The following is a 21,413-nucleotide window of genomic DNA, read 5'->3' as shown; positions in this document are numbered from 1 at the left end:
GAATTATTAAGGATAAGATTGTTATGTGGAACAATTAGTATGGGTTCAAACAAGGGAGGTCATGTTTTACTAACATAACATTAACAATTTCCGGCGCCGCATCTGAGTGGCAGCCTTTCCAGCAGCTCCGTATATGACTTTATCTTTTTACCTTTTTATCTCTATTTTTCTCTATTTCACTGATCACTTCTACCACTTTCTTTTATGTGGAATTGCTCCCTGGACACTTTTTACTATTTTACTATTTGACATGGATTTTTACACTCCGAGAATCGCCTATTCAAGTAGTCAGCTTAAAGCACTGAGAAGAAATGCTTATGCCAGTGTGGTTCCTTATTTACCTGATGAGGTAAGAAGACGATATCGGGGCAGCCGAGCCGGCGCAAAGATAAAAGATAAGATTAAATCGAGACAACTTGAGAGAAAATGGCGTTATAAACCGTCGGTGCCTTCTGTGATCCTGGGAAATGTGAACTCACTATCAAATAAGATCGACGAACTGGCTGTGCTGGTGAAAAATGTCAGAACCTACAGAGAATGCTGTGTTTTAGTGAAACGTGGCTAACGTCTACCATCCCAGATGCTAACGTGGAGCTACCCGGGTTTAGCACAGTTAGAGCGGACAGAGACGCAAGTACCTGCGGAAAGAAGAAAGGAGGAGGACTCGCTCTCTATGTCAATACAAAGTGGTGCAACTCTGGACATGTAAACGTTAAAATCTCCACTTGCTGCAGGGACATCGAACTGTTGGCCGTAAGTCTGCGCCCCTATTACTTGCCCAGAGAGTTTGGACACGTGATTGCTGTTATTGTTTACATCCCCCCTCAAGCAAACGCGGAGATGGCGAGTGACATCATCCATTCCGCAGTTGCTAAGTTACAAACGCAGCACCCTGAGGCACTTGTGCTAATTGCTGGAGACTTTAACCATGTAACGCTGGACAAAACATTACCTGCCTTCTCCCAGTATGTGGATTGTAACACTCGGGGAAACAGGACTATCGACCTACTGTATGCTAACGTTAAAGACACATACAGCGCCACCCCACTGCCTGTGCTTGGGAAAGCAGATCATAACCTGGTTCTGCTTCAGCCTCAATACAAACCAAGAGTGAGGGCACTACCCACAACTACACGCTCATTCAGGAAGTGGTCCCCTGAGGCAGAGCAGGCTCTGAGAGACTGCTTTGGAACTACAGACTGGGATATATTGCTTGGGTCACATAGTGAGAACATTGAAGAGGCTGTTGAATGCAGAACTGATTACATCAACTTCTGTATGGACATTGTAGTTCCAGTAAGAACAGTATGCTGCTATGCTAACAACAAGCCATGGGTTACAAGTGACATCAAGGGCCTTTTGAACCAGAAGAAAAGGGCTTTTAAAGGTGGTGATCAGCATGAGCTCAAGTGCGTGCAGAAGGAACTCCGAGTCCAGCTCAGGGTGGCGAAAGAGCAGTACAGGAGAAAGCTGGAGCAGAAGTTGCAGAACAACAGCATGAAGGAAGTGTGGGATGGGATGAAGATTATCACTGGCTGCAGCTCGAAGTGGGGTGCCGCCATCGAGACAGACGTGGAGAGAGCAAACCAAATGAACAACTTCTTTAATAGGTTTGATCACAGTAACCCACTCTCACCTCGAGTACTGCATCCTCCAACCATCCTTCTGCTGATACCAGCATAGGTGAGACATCCCCACCCACAATTACAGCAGCCCATGTGAGCAGAGAGCTGAAAAGACTTTGTGCCAGCAAAGCAGCGGGTCCAGATGGTGTATCGCAACGACTGCTGAAGGCATGTGCGTTGGAACTGGGGAGTCCTCTACAGCGCATCTTCAACCTGAGCCTGGAACAGGGGAGAGTCCCAAGGCTTTGGAAAACATCTTGTATCACCCCTGTCCCAAAGGTATCACGTCCTAGTGAGCTGAATGACTTCTGGCCTGTTGCTCTGACGTCACATCTGATGAAGACCATGGAGTGGCTGCTGCTTCACCACCTGAGGCCACAGGTCCGTCACGCCCTCGACCCTCTGCAGTTCGCATACCAGGAGAAGGTGGGAGCGGAGGATGCCATCATCTATATGCTACACGATCCCTCTCCCACCTGGACAGAGGCAGTGGTGCTGTAAGAATTATGTTTTTGGACTTCTCTAGCGCCTTCAACACCATCCAACCTCTGCCCCTTAGAGACAAGCTGACTGAGATGGGAGTAGACTCACACCTGGTGGCATGGATTGTGGACTATCTTACAGACAGACCTCAATATGTGCGTCTTGGGAACTGCAGGTCTGACATTGTGTTCAGCAATACAGGGCGCCGAGGGACTGTACTTTCTCCGTCCTGTTCAATCTATATACATCAGACTTCCAATATGACTCGGAGTCCTGCCACGTGCAAAAGTTCGCTGATGACACTGCTATTGTGGGCTGCATCAGGTGTGGGCAGGAGGAGGAGTACAGAAAGTTAATCAAAGACTTTGTTAAATGGTGCGACTCAAACCACTTACACCTTAACACCAGCAAGACCAAGGAGCTGGTGGTGGATTTTAGGAGGCCTAGGCCCCTCATGGACCCTGTGATCATCAGAGGTGACTGTGTGCAGACCTTTAAATATCTGGGAGTGCAGCTGGATGACAAATTGGACTGAACTGCCAATACTGATGCTCTATGTAAAAAAGGTCAGAGCAGACTATACTTTCTGAAAAGGTTGGCATCCTTCAACATCTGCAGTATGATGCTGCAGATGTTCTACCAGACGGTTGTGGCGAGTGCCCTCTTCTACGCGGTGGTGTGCTGGGGTGCAGCATAAAGATGAAAGACGCCTCACGCCTGGACAAACTTGTTAAGAAGGCAGACTCTATTGTAGGAGTGTGGCAGAGCGACGGGCACTAAGCAAACTCCTGTCAATCATGAAGAATCCACTGCATCCACTTAACAGTGTCATCTCCAGACAGAGGAGTAGCTTCAGTGACAGACTTTTGTCACTGTCCTGCTCCACTGACAGACTGAGGAGATCGTTCCTCCCACACACTATGCAACTCTTCAATTCCACCCGGGGGAGTAAATGCTAGCATTAATTTTATTTAAATTTTTTTCATTTTTATTACTATTTCATTTAATATTGTTTCTTTGTATCAGTATACTGCTGCTGGATTATGTGAATTTCCCCTTGGGATTAATAAAGTATCTATCTATCTATCTATCTATCTATCTATCTATCTATCTATCTATCTATCTATCTATCTATCTTTCTATCTTTCTATCTATCTATCTATCTATCTATCTATCATACTAGAATTATATGAGGAAGCAACACAACAATATGATTGAAGTGGAGCAAATTATATTATTTATTTTGACTTTCAAAAAGCATGAGAGGTTTGGCAACAAACTAAAAGAAGTGGGAGTTCAGGGTGTTGTGTGTAGATGGGAGCAAAATTGGCTCAGACACAGTAAGCAAAGGATGATGGTGAAAGGAGCCTTATCAGAATTGGCTGATGTTAAGTGTGGTGTTCCACAAGGGTCAGTGCTAGGGTCACTGCTATTTTTAATATATATACAGTAAATGATGTGGATATGAATATAATTAACAAGCTAGTTAAATCTTTAGATAAAACTAAGCTAGGTGGACTGGCAGATAATCTAGAATCCGTTGAATCAGTACAGAGAGACTTGGACAGCATACAGGCCTGGGCAGATTTGTGGCAGATGACATTTAATGGAAGTAAATGTAAAGTATTACACATAGGAAGTAAAAATGTTAAGTTTGAATACACAATGGGAAGTCTCAAAATCAAAAGTACACCGTATGAGAAGGATTAAGGAGTTGTATTGGACTTGTCACTATCAACTGCCAGACAGTGTTCAGAAGCCATTTAGAATGTTAGGTTATAGAGGTATAGAACAATGTGTGGAGTATGAGTCCAAGGAGGTTATGCTCAACCTTTATAATGCACCGGTGAGGCCTGATCTGGAGTACTGTGTGCAGTTTTGGTCTCCAGGCTACAAAAAGGACAAATAGCAGCGCTAGAAAAGGTCCAGAGAAGAGCGACTAGGATGATTCCAGGGCTACAGGGGTTGAATTATGAGGAAAGTTTAAAAGAGCACAGCCGTTTTACTATAAGCAAAAGATGATTAAGATAACATGTGGCTGAAGTATTTAAAATTATGAATTGAATTAGTACAGTGGATCAAGACTGTAAGTTTAAAATGATTTCAGTAAGAACATAAGGATACAGTTGGAAACTAAGGGTAAATTTCGCACAAACATGAGGACATTTTCTTTTCAGACACAGTAGTCTTCACACCAAGTAGTGTGTTAGACAGTAGAACTTCAGTGACCTTTAAAACTAGACTTTAACACCATCACCTGGGTTTATTATCTGGGGATATCATCTTAATGCACTAAAATTGCTGAAGATTATATATATATGTATATATATATATATATATATATATGCATATATATATATATATATATATATATATATATTATATTTGCAAAATTCTTTTCTTTTTCTTTCTTTTTCCTCTTTAAAGACTATATTGGTAACAGATATCTCTATCTTTTAACCTTAAAGCGCCACTGCATGGGGGCTTGATGTGCTTTGGACGTGCTCTGTCTCTGGGTATGTCAGAGGACTGGGACTGCATGAAGTGGGTTTTAGCCTCACCTGGGGAGGCAAAAGGGAGGGTGGGGGGTTAAGGGGGGAAGAGAAAGAGAGCAGGCTTGATCTATATCTAATCTATCATCTCAATCTTTATAATTATAACTATCAACGTAATAATAAGCTGCATGGCAACAACTCTTGGGGGAATAGGAAATTAAGACCTAAACTATTTCACTTCCAGTTAAGACTATAATATGACACCAAAAACTCAGAATCAGTGTCTCCATGATGGGACAGTTAACTCGTAAGCTGGAATGTTAAAGGCCTGAATCACGAATTAAAGAGAAAGAAAGTACTTTCTCACCTAACAGGTCTAAATGCTAAAATAGTATTTTTACAGGAAACCCACTTACTAAGTAAGGATCAGTTCCGCTGCAAAAAGACTGGACTGGCCAAATGTTCCATTCTAGTTTTACAAAGAAAACTAGAGGGGTGGGAATTCTCATACATAGAACAGTACCATTTGTAGCATCAGATGTAGTATTGGATCCTGAAGGGAGATATGTGATGGTCATGGGAGACTTATCTAACTGTAAAATGATTTTGATAAATGTTTATGCACCTAATGTTGATGATAAGGAATTTATACAAAATTTATTTGCATCCATTCCCAATCTGAACACTCATAAACTTATAATGGCTGGGGACTTTAATTGTGTTCTAAATCCACTTTTAGATAAGACTTCCTCCACCGGGGAACGCAACTAACACCGCAAAGATAATTACAAAGTTTATAACTGATCACAACTTATCAGATCCCTGGAGGTTTTAAACCCAAATTCAAGAACATATTCTTTCTACTCACCAGTACATCATTGCTACTCAAGGATTGATTACTTCTTTATAGATAATAACTTCTTGCCTAAGATTAAATCTTGTAAATACGATGCTATTGTTATTTCAGACCATGCTCCGATGATCTTGGAGCTGAAATTACTAAGCCCCATACACTCACCCCAAGAGATGGCGTCTCAATCCGCTTCTATTAGCTGACGAGAATTGTACTGAATTTATATCCAAACAAATTGAATTCTTTCTAGAGACAAATACATCCCCTGAGATCTCTGCAGGAATACTCTGGGAAACTCTTAAGGCCTTCTTAAGAGGACAGATTATCTCATATCTTTCCCACAGAAATAAATCCGAGCAAGAAAGTAGCAGAGATAAAAAGCGAAATTACTAAAATAGATGAAGAACATGCCAGACTACCAAGCGAGACTCTACATAAGAGGAGGCAGGCTCTACATTCAGAATTAAACCTCTTGACAACTAAAGAAACCGAACAACTAATTTACAAATCCAGACATCATTATTATGAACATGGAGAGAAAGCTAATAAGCTTTTAGCGCAACAAATTCACAAGCAAGATATGCATAGCGCAATCTCGTAATTACTAACACTAACGGAGATAAAATCATCGAACACAAAAATATAATGTACACTTTTAGAGACTACTATAAATCCCTATATACTACTGAGTTTAAAGAAGACAATATACAATCTAATGCATTTCTGGATAAATTACAGATACCACAAATTGACGCTTTTAGTGTGGAGGAGCTCGATAAACCTCTGTCATTATCAGAATTACTGGATGCTATAAAGTCACTCCAAGGTGGAAAAGCAGCAGGCCCTGACGGCTACCCTGCAGAGTTTTACAAGAAATTCTCCGCTCAGCTAGCTCCCTCCTATTAGCAACATTTACAGAAGCCAGAGATAACCAATCTCTTCCACAAACCTTTCGCCAAGCACTAATCACTGTCTTTCCAAAACAAAATAAGGACTTATTACAATGTGCATCATACAGACCAATTTCACTTCTGAATAACGACGTTAAAATACTCTCTAAAATCATAGCTAGAAGGATGGAGAAAGTGCTCCCCTCAGTAATATCACAAGACCAAACTGGATTTATTAGGGGCCGACACTTATCTTCAAATCTTGACGCCTGTTTAATGTAATATACTCACCAACTAAATCAAACACCCCAGAAATATTATTATCATTGGATGCAGAAAAAGCATTCGACATGATTGAATGGAAATACCTTTTACTATTTTGGAGAAGTTTGGGTTTGGCCCAACATTTGTGCATGGATTAAATTACTGTATACTAACCCAGAAGCTTCAGTTTGCATCAATAACATTTGCTCAGACTACTTTAAACTAGAACGTGGCACAAGACAAGGATGCCCTTTGTCACCACTGCTGTTTGCAATTGCCATTGAACCACTGGCAATACATTGTCGAAATACTGATCAGATAAAGGGGATTAGCAGAGAAGGACTGGAACAGAAAATCTCATTATATGCAGATGACATGGTACTGTATATATCGGACCCAGAAAATTCTGTGCCTGCAGTCTTAGCAGCACTCACAGAATTTCAAAAGCTCTCTGGTCTCAGAATTAATCTGAATAAAAGTGTACTCTTTCCGTGAATTCAAGCATATAATATTAGATTAGACACCCTTCCTTTTATCATTGCAGAACAGTTTAAATACCTCGGGGTAAACATCACAAGTAAACATAAAGCTCTTTATCAACAAAATTTCGTCGTCTGCATGGAAAAAATTAAACAAGACTTGCATAGATGGTCAACCCTTCATCTCACACTAGCTGGAAGAATTAACACTGTTAAGATGAATATTCTTCCTAAGCTCCTTTTTATTTCAAAACATACCAATATACATTAATAAATCGTTCTTTAAGCAATTAGATTCAACAATAACCTCATTTATTTGGAATTCTAAACATCCACGCATCAAAAGAGCGACCCTACAAAGACAAAAGGCAGAAGGCGGCATGGCTCTACCTAACTTCCAGTTTTATTACTGGGCAAATATACAGTCGATAAGAACCTGGACACAAATAGAAGAACATACACAGGCATGGACCGCAATAGAAGTAAAATCCTGCAGTACTTCTTTGTATTCCTTGCTTTGTGCTCCAATAAACACACGTTATCGGCAATACACTAATAACCCAATTGTGCTCCACTCACTTAGAATCTGGAACCAATGTAGAAAGCATTTTAAGACGGAGAAGCTTCTTTCTGTGGCACCCTGCAAAAGAACCACCTCTTTCAACCCTCACAAACATATGCAGTTTTAATATCTGGAAAAATTTGGAATTAACTTGCTTAGAGATCTTTATATAGACAACGTCTTTGCATCCTATGAACAATTACATTCCAAATTTAACATTCCAGCTACAAATTTCTTTCACTATCTTCAAATCAGGAACTTTGTTAAACAGAACCTTCCAGATTTTCCTCATCTTGCACCCTCATCCACGCTGGAAAAATTATTGCTCAATTTCAAGGAGTTAGACTCCATCTCTACAATATATAAAATCCTTTTACAATCCCTTCCTTTCAAAGATCCAAGAGGACACTGGGAAAATGACCTCTCAATTAATATATCAGAAAAGGAGTGGAAAGTAGCAATGCAGAGAATTCACTCAAGCTCCATATGCAAAGCATACAATTATACAACTCAAAATTATATATCGAGCACATCTGTCTCGACTAAAACTCTCAAAATGTTTCCAGGGCATGATCCAACCTGACGTTGCAACCAAGCCCCAGCCTCACTAGGTCACATGTTCTGGGCCTGCACCAAATTAACATTATTCTGGACAAAAATTTTTAATTACCTCTCAGACAGTCTTGGACTCACAATCCCTCCTAACCCATTAACAGCTGTGTTTGGGGTTCTTCCAGAGGGTCTTAAAGTGGAGAAAGACAAACAAATTGTGATTGCATTCACTACACTGTTGGCACGCAGACTTATTCTGATAAACTGGAAGAACCCAAACTCTCCTCTTTAAGTCAGTGGGAAACTGATGTGTTATATTATTTAAAATTGGAAAAATCAAATACTCAGTTAGAGGATCTGTGCAGACTTTTTCAAAACATGGCAGGATCTAATCAGTAATATTTTGAAATGATTTTATAAAGCACAGAGAATTTGTTGATTTAGGTATTTTTAAAGCCTTAAATTTTACACCGCTTTGGCTTGCTCTCTCTCTCAAGGGTGGGGATCGATCTGTTCTTAGCATAATTCTTTTTTTTTGTAAAAACTTGATTGCTATGTATTGATTGTAATAAAATTAATAAATAATTAAAAAAAATAAATAAATAAAAAAAATAAAACTAGACTTGATATTATATTGGAAGAATTAAGTAGATAGGAATGGTGATCTTTATTGGGCTAAATGGCCTGGTCTCTTCTAGTCCTAATTTAGTAAACGTTTTAATACTTCAGCATAATTGTTTATGTAACTCTAACCTTAAACACAGACACTGTTACTTTTTGAAACAGCTTTAATTTTTGAGCATCTATTTGATACATTACATGGCAATATAGCATACCATAACATTTTCAAATACACAATTAAATTAAGGGTCATGGGGGACCAGGGCCAGTCTTGGAAGTATGGAGTCCAGGGAAGGATTTAGCCCTGGAAAAGACACCCATCCATCACAGACTCCACTGTGATGCAAGAAAAGGATGAGATAGCATGATTAACTGGAATGGAGGTTCCCTTACTTGACTTGAAAATCCTAAAAAGGTTTCACCAAGTAGATGGATGAGCGTCCAGCCAGTATAGGTGATCTTCCCTTTCCCAGTTGGGAGATGGCCATATTGGAAGATTAGAATGAGAATCTCTCCTGCAGTCATGTGTTCCCTAAGTACACTCACTGGTGCGACTTCCATTGGTATACCCGCAGAGCAGTATGGAAGTTATAGTACTCAATGGGATGCTTTACTGGGGTGCCACCAGAGTGAGCTGCTGAGAGGAAGTTCTGCCTGACCCAGCAGTTCTTTCTGGTGGCAATGCTGTTGCGCTGGGAGTTCTCCAGGGTTTAGGTTGAAAAGGACCTGCTGAACCCCACTGGGGTAGTAGGACTTGCTGGAGGAGTAAGAGGATTGTATTGTGGAAGGAAGAAACCTGTTTTGAAAGTATTTCATTCATTAAAAAAATATTTGGAACCTGGGACAGTGAGTGTGGTTGTGTCTGAGGTTTATGATGCCCCCTTGTGATCTCATTACCCTCTCTCTCTCTCTCACACACACACACACACACCTGGGTTCACACCTACACATGGCCATGTAGAATTAGAGATACAACAAAGGAAAAGCATGTGTAAATTTGGCATGATACTGTATTTAAAATACATATTTTTTTGCTATTTATTTGCAGTTGGAGAAATACAATACGTAATTGATAAGTCAAGTCAAATCAAGTTAAGTCAAGTGGCTTTATTGACATACCATCTGTACATAGAATTGCAGCATACAATGGCATGAAATAATGATCCTCAGGAACGTGGTGCATTATAAACATGAACACAGGACAAGTGGAGGACAGATAAAGAATAGTATAAAGACACTTATTTATGGGGTATGAAGAAAAAAGATAACATACAGTATACAGCACATGCTCTGAATATATTATATTATATTGCCCATGACATATTTTGAAAAAGTCAATAAAGAAGATACAACTGATCTCTTTGCTGTTTCTTTTCTAAAATGTCCACCACATAACAATACTAAGACGTTAGATGAGGCCTACTCCAAAAGAAAGCACATGGTTTGAAACTTTTGGCCTGCCTGGCTTTTGGACCCACAAGCAGGTATTAGTTAGTGGAAATGTGTGCACCATGAGCACTGGGCAGACTGGGCTTACTAACACAAATCTTACAAATGCTGTATGTGCCAGAATATGATTGACTCGAGTTAAAACACACTTATAATTTTTTATGCATCCTCTTTTATTTACAGATAAAAATATATTCAGCGTCACCTGTACTAAATAAAGAAATTGAGCACTGGGGAAGAAACTGGAATTCTGTTTCAAAAGGTAGCCATTATTACTGTTTTTGTCTTTTTTAAATATGATTACATTGAAATGTAACTATAGTGCTGTGGTCCAAAATGCTTTTTTTGCACTGTTCTATAAACAGATAGTGACCAGTACTGGCATCATCTTTTTTTAACCATGCTCATTGCTCATGTAACATTATAATGTATTTAATTTTTCTAAATTTATTTTATAACTCCTGGTATCATCTTTTTAAAATTTCTGTTCAAAGGTAATAGCACAAATTCATGGTTAATGCAGCAGAATTATCCCAATACCTTTCTTTGATAATAAATTAATAATTGGTAATAATATATGCAGTACATGGACATGCAGGAATATTGCTGCTATAATGAATCAAAAGCACTGAATATTTTTCAATAAGAAAAAATGTTAATTCGTGTAACAGAAATAATGTGAACACCAAAAAGCTACCATAAATACAGTAAGAATGGTATGTCTAGTATCCACTGATGTACTGATGCAGATTTAGTACACGTCGTTTGTGTGGTATGTTTTGAGACTGTCACCAACGTACAGCTCGATGTTGCAATCACTATAATAGAAATGTGTTTTCTTCCCTATCTTTTCTTGTGATATTTTTACTGTTGCCTGCTCTTGACAGGGTAAAATGTCAGTGTCTGAACTGCACGGTCGATGTGGCTCTAGTATTATTGTAGGTTACTACAGCGTGAAGCTTAGTGGCTTCCACATTTCCCCTTACATGAACATTTTTAGTTACCACACTGTGAACAGTCCTTAGGGGGCTAATGTCTTGTTTGTCCTTGTACTTGATCAGAATTATTTTGCATTTTTGTCATGCAGCTACTTTTGCACCACGGTGAAACTCTACATGACTGAACTGAACGGGCATAACGCGGCGTTTCGGTCATACAGCGTCATATCATGTATCAATTTCTCTTTCCGTGTCAAAAGTCTAATGATCAATTTACATCGTCATCATTATCGCTCCATCTGAGCAATGGTTCAGTTTGAGTGTGTTCTAAAACTGCCTTTACGACTTTTCATTTCCCATTGTGTTTTTGGTTGGAAGTTCTGCCCCACTCATGAATATTAATAGCAAAATGCATAGAAATATTCATGATTTTTTGTAACATGAATTTATTTCATCCAATACTGTCACAAGTGTTATTTGGGCTTAAAAATGTAAAGCAGATCATTATATGCCACCCTGAGTCTGACTCATGGATAACCATAATTGCGCAGAATTCCGAGTCAAAAAGCAGGTTAAACATCAAGGAATCATTTGTTTATTTGATATTTTTTGATATAGCTGTTTTCTTTTTTCAAATTTTGCTTTGTAAATGTCCACCGCACCATTTTGGTTTTCATGGCCGTCACAATTTTGCTCACCATTACCACAACCCATTGTCAGCCCTGGATGTTACTCTACATGTTGTCTTTACTCACAATCCAGCAAGACATGCAGTTAGACAGCTGTAATTGTGATAAATACACTACCTCTCTTTAATGTTGTGATTTACCCATCTAAAATAATCAAAGAGGTGTAAGGCCTTCAAAAATATCCAGGAAAGCAGACCTTAATCCCTCTAGCCTGCTCAGAGGAGGTGAACCAAAAGGGCCTAGCTTCCACTACAGTGGCTGGCTTGGGCCTACACCAGGCTAAAATGTGCTTAATTCTTAAATTTCAAAAATATGCTTGTAAATGTCCCAAAATATAAACAAATTCCTCACTAGGGAGAAACAAACCGTCAACCCTGACTAGTATAGTGCAAGGCAACAAAAATCTTTATAAAAGGAAGTTTATTAAAACAATAAAAAGACAGCCTTTCATAGATACTGCTTTTGTATCAAATCATGATTACCTTTACTTATTGCATCATCTGTTTGAAATCACATCATCATTTAATTATTTTACCTCATTAGTGGTCCTAATTTGCCCTGTTCCAACTTTTTTGGAAAGTGTTGTAGACGTGAAATGCAGGAATGGATGTATATTAACAAATGAAATGAAGTTCACCAGACAAACAGGAAATATCTTGGGTTAACTCAATTTGAAATGAAATAAGAGTCAAAGTAAATTTAGGAATCACTGTTTTTTTTTTGTTTGCATTTTCTGTACTGGCTTAGCTTTTTCTGATTTGGGTTTGTAGTAATGTGTCTTCCTCTAGAGTTGGTTGTCAAATGACAATTATCTTTCAAGGGGAGCTTTTAAACTCCAGAAAAGGCAGACCTGAAGATCTGAAGTCTGAAGTGAGGTCAAGGTTATACTTCTGGTCATAGTCTTTCCGTCACATCCAAGTCCTTCTTCATGTACACCTGTTAAATCAGTCCTCATAACTTGTACACAGTACCCATGTATCTAATAATGTTAATCGAGAACAAGAACCTCACGGTATGTACAATTAGTTATAAATGTGCATAGAAAATGTATACAAATAGTGATATAGAAATATGATGGTTCACACATTAAGTGTTACTTTATAGGACATGAAGCACTCTGATCTCCCATGCTTAGTCAACAGCTATAGTGAAGGACAAACTTAACCATACTAAAGAAACTTGTTCTAGAATATCAAACTTTAAACATTACTGGAAATGGTAGTTCACTAGCAAAAACGATTCTAAAGTGTTATTAGGAGAAAGTGAGTAGTCAAAAACAAAATAAAGGTCAGAACTGGGAGATCAGTTCCACTAATTACAAAAATGAAAATGAGAGTCAGAAATCAAAGTCAACAACACAGGCATAAGTCAAAAACCAGAATGGAGTTTTAAAAATCTGTTGAAAAAAAGCCAAGGGCACCCGTCGCATTGTTAGTCATTGTGTACAACACTGAGGACACGCCCCTAAAAACACAGTAGCTACCCTAGCAACAGGAAGGCAAAATGGACTGCAAATGAACAAAATGACAGCAGAAAACATTACAAAAATTCAAGTAACTGATCAATAAACTAATTAAAGTATTAAGTACTATGGATCAAGTATTAGATCTTGGAAAAATACTAAATAAAATTTGCAAAAAATTTAAAATATGCGCATTTCCAACAACAGGGATAAGCACACAATAAGGTCAGTCAGTCAGTCATTTTCCAACCCACGTAGGAAGTTTTTGTTATAGTGTTTGAATTTTGTTTTGCTTCCAGCCAAAATGTTGTATCCTGTTTCAGCCACTAGGGGGGTGTCCTCTTGGTGTTATGAATCTGGCTCCACAAAATAGCAAAGAGGTGAGGCCTCCAAAAAGCCCACAGAACAGATCTCACGCAAGGCAAGCCTGACCCTGAAAAATGGCAGGTTTCCATGGTCAGACCTCAAAATGAAGATAAGCTTTAACTTAAAAAAAAAATCATATTGTCAAATAGTTTCAAAAGCTGAAAATGTCTCACCAGGGAGATAACTGTAACTCTGGCAGGGGCAGAGACAAATCTCACACGGAATCTTTATAAAATTAAAATTTTATTAACAAAGAGCAAAATAAAGTAAAATGCTCAAAAGAGCAAAAACAAGTTGTCAAAAAAGGCAATCCACAATAACCAAGTCCTAATATATTAACCAAAAGTCAAAATCCTTAAATGGAGAAAAAGAAGCCAGAAAGATCCATAGAAGTAGCAATGGGATGAACCCTGGCTGAAATATAACACCGGGGTTGGAACCCATAGTTAACTGCAGAAACAGTAATTGCAGCAATAGGTTCAAAAGCATCAGCTAATTCACCATATACTCGTCCAAGCTGTGGATAACAAACATGGCTTATACTTTTTTAAAAGAATACTTATTTTTTTGATTTCAGGTTTTGTGACCTTTTCTATATTGTAAAACTGTAGTTTTTTGCTCTTTGTTTTTTGTTTTGATGCTTTGGGTTTCTCAGCCTCCCACTTCTGCCTCTTTTCTTGTGTTTCCCATTTTTCCCCAGTTGCCTTTTTAAAATGAGTTGGCTTGCCAACAAGGCCACTCCCAAACACACAATAAAATAATACATTAAGCTCTACTTGCACAAGAGATTCCAACCAAAACATTATATACTTAAATTTCCAAAAAACAAACCTCTTGTTTCCCATTCACACAAGAACATGTAGCAATGTCATGAGCATGCAAAAGTTTCCTGTGTACACAAGCTAAATATGACTTTTTGTTTTCTACTCATGTCACTTCATGAGCACCGTAGCTATTGTGCTGCCCTGTGGTGATCTCAGTAGCACAAGTTTAAAATTCTAATATGGCTACTTCAAGAATGTAAAGAAATTTGAGGTCAACTAGCGCTTTGTCATGCTACCAAGGTTTTAAAGAAGCTTGGTGTTCTTCATCAAAATTTGACAGAAGTTAAGTGGGAACAAGGAAAGATTATCAAAGAACTGAGTGCGTTCTTTGCATGATGTGTTTTTTCAACAAATAAATTAAGGACAAATCTGTAAACTAAAGGATTTAGAAAATGATGCACATATTATAGGAATGAGACAAAAAGCAAAGAGAATGGTAAAATGTGTTGGGAATTTGAAACAGTTGTGATTTTAAAACAATAAATTTTTTGTGATTTTAAAACAATTGTTTAAACAACCGTGAAGAGCAGGAGCTCTGTATTGAGGGAGGAGTGGTGATGCAAAGTAATTATTACATATTCTTTTTTGTCCTGTACAAGTACTTATTTTGCTTTTTTTGTATGAATTGATGTTTATTGTTCTCTACTGCTGAACCTAATACAGTTTTCAAAAATATTTCTATGTGGAGGAAATAAGAGGACTGACTGTATTGGTAGAGTGAAGTCATTCATTTTATTTAACATATGACAATTTTGTTAATTTTTTGTGCAGTAGTAGTGGTAGGAATAATATTTCCAATTCTAAAGACTATGGGCCACCTGTATAATGACATGCATAAAATTCACACTAAAACATGATGTACGGACAAAACTGGAAATGTGTATACACACAAAAAAATCCAGATGCATAAAACTGCGTACACCAAGCTCCACGCACTTCCCCTTTATAAATCCTAATGAACGTGAATTGTAATGCACTTGCACGCGCCTACTGACCCACCTCGACTTCTCCCCAAATTTTGCATATTTGAATATGAAAATCAATATAATTAGCCACTTCCATTCAGTGTTTGATTAAAAGACAATGGCAAAAACACATGGAAAAAAGAAGAATTTCAGCAACTGCAAAGTGGAGGCAAGGAAATCTTATTATTTGTTGGCTTAAGCAGTGGGAAAAGCAACAAAAAGAAACTGATTGAGTGATACAGCATGGCAGAGACACTCAAAAGTTCAAGTTCAGAAAATCGCACAGTGCCAAAAATAACAATGAAGTGGTCAGATATCAAAGTTGCCATGAAAAGGTAAGTCACAGCCCATCATCTGTTTATTCTGTTTCAGACAATATTACAAAAGCTGACCCCCGTGTTGAGGAAGCGACTTTAAATCGTGATGGTGCTGCTGCACCTAGCACAACTTTGGGTGCTGGCTGCGCACACACCTATGCCTTGGAAATCTCTGGGTAACCATTTGTCTGTGTGCTGACTGATGGTGTTCTGGAGTCACAAAATGCAATAGTAGATGCTGTAAGAGATGTGACCAGTGAACTAAGGAATATAAGGGATTACTATGTGATATTGACCACAAATTAAATGAATTGGTTAAAAAATAAATGTTGCATTTGATTACTTGTTTTTACATTCTTCTAATTACATTCAAACGAAGTTGTAACACTGTCCGATTTGGCTGATCATTTCGAGGGTCAGCGTCAGGTTCATCATACCACATCTCTTCAGGTAATGCAAGCCGCAATTGTGCGCCACATTATGCAGCACACTACATGCTTGCTCAATGTGACACACTGTCCGTGGATTATACAGCAGTACATTAATAGAGTGGAAATGCTTTATATTTATGTAAGCAAATTTATTCTCTATTCTCTGAATGATCCTTTATAGTGTAGTGTGTATTCTGAGTGCCACAACGGATAGATTCTCTACTATTTACATGGCTGTTTGAGGTAACTTGCTATCCTTAAAAGGACTTCTTGCCTTTTGCTGCACTATTTGGAAAAAGCACCTACAACTGTGTGGAATTGCCATTTTTACAGGCTCTCCTGCTATAGAAAATGTAATACCAGCTCATTCTTTTGGTGATTCATCCCTGGCTGATGTAACTTGTCCTGCGCCCTTGGAATAGAAATGTGCGTGCATTTGACTGCTCCACTTACATTTGGAAAACCGGACATTGCTGCAAATTTTCATGTTTGCCAGGTCAACCACAGTGTAAGAAAATCTTATATATCTGGATGACAAGCAGATAATACCATCCTGTACAGCTGGCATGGCGTGACTCAGTGATGTTTGTGAAATACCCGATTGATAGAGCAGGTTCACATTGAAAAGCTCCTGAGGCTAAAAACCTGAGGGTGGCCAGAACTTGAAAAGGAGCCGGTAGAGCACAATTCCTCAAAGTTTGCTTTTGTAAAGCTGACGCCAATTCAGTACACAGCTCCAAAAGGATAGCTCTTGGAAATCGAAATCGACTTAGAAGCTAGACATCATCACCTATAAATGCTCGCTTTCTTCTATTTCTTCCATTTGCAATGTCTTCTAACAATGCTGAAGCAGCTTCGATAGTTAGAATAACTTGGCCATTCCGTGCACCATTATATTGGTACAAAATGATTACAATCAAGTGAACTAAAGTTGTAAATGATATGCAATTAATTTCGGTGTATTTGTTGTTATGATGCGAATATGAAACAGAAAGGGAAACAGCACAGAAGCAACAGCACTGTTTTGACGCTGAGCGCCACCCATTTGCAAAACTGAGCAGAAGCTTGCATACGCATGTTGTGATACTGCTGCGAAAATGTGCCTGGGTTTACACCAAGTTTAGTTTTTATACATCTTGAAGTGTGCATGGGAATGGGCATACGCAACATTTTTATGCGTAAGCACTATTTATGCATGAGGCCCTATGTCTTTACTTATGGAATTCCTATAAAATTGATGAATGTTGTAGGAGGAGAACAGGCATCCTGGATGAGACAGGGAAAAATACATTACCCAGATGGGAGGCCAGTGCAATGACAAAAGCAAATTGGTTAGCAGATCAGAGAAATAACTTGGTGTTCGGCCAGCAGGAAATAATGGAAGGACCACTGAAAGCTGAGATTTGGGAATGGTTCCATCCACTATATGCCAGGTGTCAGTTGTCCTCTTATGGCAACCCAGTTGGGACACCCGCATGTGCGCTTGGGAATTGGAGTCCGGAAGTGTAGCCCTGGCAGGGTTGCTGGGTCTCGTTAGAGGGTGCTGTCATGGGAGGACCTCCCGACTTTCTTTATGGCCCAGAAGAGTATCTAGGAAGACAAGGAGTGGGACCGGAAGCATTCTTGGGCCCAACATAAAAGGAATCCTCTGCTTTACATCTGGGAGTCAAAGTCGGGAGGCAGCAGACAACACTCAACAGAGGTGGAGAAAGAGAGAGAATTGCTTGATTTATTGCATTATTCTGGCTGATCATTGGAAAGAGGTCTGTGAAAAAGTGTCTGTAGAGAATATACTGTTTCTGTGGTTTAGGATTGTCTGGCGGTCTGTTGTTGTTATAATATCTATTGACTATAAATATTGATGTTTGTACGTGTTCTATCATTGAACATAATAAAGATCATTTACAAATTGTATTTTATTTTTTATAACAGATTTTACTTATTCTCTCCCTTTAAAATCTGGTAGACACTTAATGTCTAATGCATCTCAAACAGTCTCAGGATCACAATAATCTTTTATCCTCTAACACTTCTGTTCATAGTTAGACCACATTGGATTTTACTGCTTAGTGAACAATCTATTACAATCACTTACACAACATTATTAACATACTGTTTTGTTCTCTATTGCTGAGCCATTTCAATCTTTTTGGATATTTCAGTTTCTCTGATTTCTTCATATAACATCTTTCTTTTTCTTCTTGCTAGAAGAGGATCTAAAATTGAATGAAATGCAGTACCATTTGGCTTATCGATCTCTAATGTATCTATAATATATGCATTGAATTAAAACCCTGAATTCCCAACTTGGCTACATTTTTATTTACAGTTGATTCCCTCCTCACTTACGAATGCTTCACTTGTTGTTGATTCCCCCGAATTCCTTTCAGCTTTCTGGAATTGTTTACCTACCCTGCTATTTCAGATGTGAAATCCTGTTATTTTGTCTGCAAAAATGAATCCCTCATTTAATATGGCCATGATTACACTTCTTCTAAACCGGGTAAGGAGCACTCTGATTTTAAAAATTATAGTCCAGTTTCTTTGATGAACTCTGCCATCTCTTCCTTTATTCATGTAGCTCTAGCTTCAGCGAATCCAGCTGCTCTTCTGTTATTTGATACAGAGAAGGTATTCAAATGCATGAATTGGCCTTTTCTCTTAGTGGGTGCTAAATTAATGGCGTTGTTTATTCATTGTATGCCAGCCCTGTATTTTTGTGTAAATGTAAGAGTGGATGTGGGTGTGAATCTGAATGTGCACTGCTTTGGGCAGGTGTACCACCCAGGAATGGTGTCTACCCATAACCCTGTATTGTAATAAGTGTGTACTGAAGAGGAAAATATTGAATTGTTGTTTATAGTACTTTGCTAAAAATAAATCCTGGTGCAGTGCATGTCTCTGCTTGGAGGCTGCCTTGGCAGCAAGCTCAGTTCATGACTCATGTGCTGTTTACTAAGTGGATTTCTTTATTGAATACTTACAATACACACTCTAACAAAGTTATTTCAGTATAAACAATGATTTGTACTGTAGGGAACAAAATGAATACATCTACTAAAATGTTTTGCCAACTCGTTGGCATAAATACAGAATGGTTGCTGACAGTAAAATTTAAAACTGCTTAGTGTGACCTTTGTGCCAGAGATTAAATAAATCATGGGCAATGGAACCTTAGGCAAAGAAACAAGGACAAAAAAGCCATTTAATAAATGTGTCCACCTGGCATGCTTTATCACACCAGTTTCCACAATATGAAGGTTTGCTGTAACCACAGTGAAACATTGTCCCCTCAAGAAAATTTGACATGCAGAATACAAATTATAGAGAGTCCTAAAACCAATAGGTGATGACAAAGAAACACTAAATCTGCAGCAAAATGTGAAAAAAAAAGAAAATTAGTAAGTTTCAGTTACAAAAAACAATAACCAGCATCAATAGCAGTTAATTGATTAACGAGTCAGTATTTAGCTTTTAATGTAGACTGTAAATCTTTAGTGTTAACTAATGTAGATAACATGAATGGCATCCTTGTGTTGGGCTCAGGTGTTGCAGCAGCTAAAAGCAGTGACCTCAGTTTGAATTCATCCCTGGTTGATGGCGGCACGGCATTTGCACTGTCTATATCGATTTTACTCCAGTAACTCTTTTTTCCTGCCATGTTGTATCCCTAAAGAATGTGTGTGTTAATTTAATTAGTGATTCAAATTTGGCCATATGGGTTGTGCATGAGAGGACCCAGTAACAGAGTACTATCCTGCCCATGGTTGGGGACCACCTTGAACCTGACGTTGCTGTTTTTTTATGTAAGGGACCCTCATTTGGCCTGCTGTATGAGAATAAGTAGTTTTGGAAAATAAATGAATCTCTATATAGGCTGGTAAAGCTGATAATTTAGAACGGACTGCAAATTGGGCTATGTGGCTGCCTCTTGTCAACATTACAAACTTATTATTTTGGCTCATCCTAATTAGTCACATGAATCTGGTGTAATTATATCACATTTTATGGAATTATTATTTATCACTATGACAAGTGATATTTGGAGGCTAGTACAGGCTTTGCCTATTTGTGTTCATTTTCATTGCCCGCCCCGGCCGGGACACCCAGGAGGACCAGAGGAGGGCTTGTACCTCCTCCAGAACGCGAGGGGGCATCCGTCCTGGTTACGCTGGTGGCCTCGGGTAGAGGGCATGGAAGCCCAGCCCTGTAGGGGCCCGTGGTCACCGCCAGGCGGCGCCCCACTTCCAGACCATCATCTGCCACATCCGGCCGAGGCAGGAGCCTGGCCGGGATGCCCAGGAGGACAGGAGGAGGGCCTGTACCTCCACCAGGCCACGAGGGGGTGTCCGCCCTGGTTATGTTGGTGGCCTCGGGTAAGGAGCATGGAAGCCCAGCCCTGTAGGGGCCCGTGGACACCGCCAGGCGGCGCCCCGCTGACTGAACAGCCCTGGAGCCCAGCACAGGAAGTGCTGGGGGGAAGACGACAGGGGACACCCGCACGGCTTCCGGGTGCGCAGCCGGCACTTCCGCCACACAAGAACGTGTCTGCGGAGGAGTGCCGGGAAGCAGCTGGAGCCCATCCGGGTTCCCATAAAAGGGGTCGCCTCCCAGCAGTCGAGGCGAGAGTCGGAAGGAAGGAAGACGGAGCTAGAGCGAGGCGGCCAGGAGAAATGCACAAAGACTGGAAGAGTGTGGCCTGGACTTTGGGGGATCGGTGCTGGAGGCACTGGGGTAGAGACTTGCAAATATTGTAAATATTTGTGTTGGGTGATGAACACGATGTCCGTCTGTCTGTGTCCGGGCCAGCGTTCACACCATGTTATTTATGGTTAACATACCAGTTGTTGGTCACATGGCATGCAAGTCATGTGACACCTATTGTGATCATAATGGGCCTACATAAAGTGGCGACATACAGATTCTGGCATCCTAGCTTTTGTTCTGCCAAAGCCTGGCAGCCCACAGGAAAAATAAATAAGGACCAGTGGGTGAATACTTACTGATAAGTAAGCAAAGGTGAAAACCAGAAGGACTAATAATCTTTCACCGAAACCAAAATGTGAGTCAAAAAGTCAAAATAAGCCTAGCCAGAATTTGGGAAATCAAAGAAAATATCACTAATACACACACACCAAAGTCTTTCAT

At 39.4% G+C, this 21,413-nt stretch overlaps 1 protein-coding gene across 5 annotated transcripts in view; it reads left to right on the top strand.

The window, feature by feature from the left end:
* Positions 1 to 21,413, top strand: part of c1h10orf90 (chromosome 1 C10orf90 homolog) — a 286,251-nt gene that overhangs the window by 41,440 nt on the left and 223,398 nt on the right. For all 5 annotated transcript variants that reach the window (XM_039770097.1, XM_039770090.1, XM_039770059.1 and 2 more), the window contains one exon: positions 10,457 to 10,535. In XM_039770097.1, the coding sequence (XP_039626031.1) occupies positions 10,457 to 10,535 (79 nt within the window). The remainder of the gene's footprint in view (positions 1 to 10,456; positions 10,536 to 21,413) is intronic.

The sequence above is a fragment of the Polypterus senegalus genome, chromosome 1, assembly GCF_016835505.1.
Source record: "Polypterus senegalus isolate Bchr_013 chromosome 1, ASM1683550v1, whole genome shotgun sequence".
NCBI classification, from domain to species: Eukaryota; Metazoa; Chordata; class Cladistia; order Polypteriformes; family Polypteridae; genus Polypterus; species Polypterus senegalus.
Note: the sequence above shows the minus strand (reverse complement) of the source record. Positions and strands in the feature narration are given on the sequence as shown.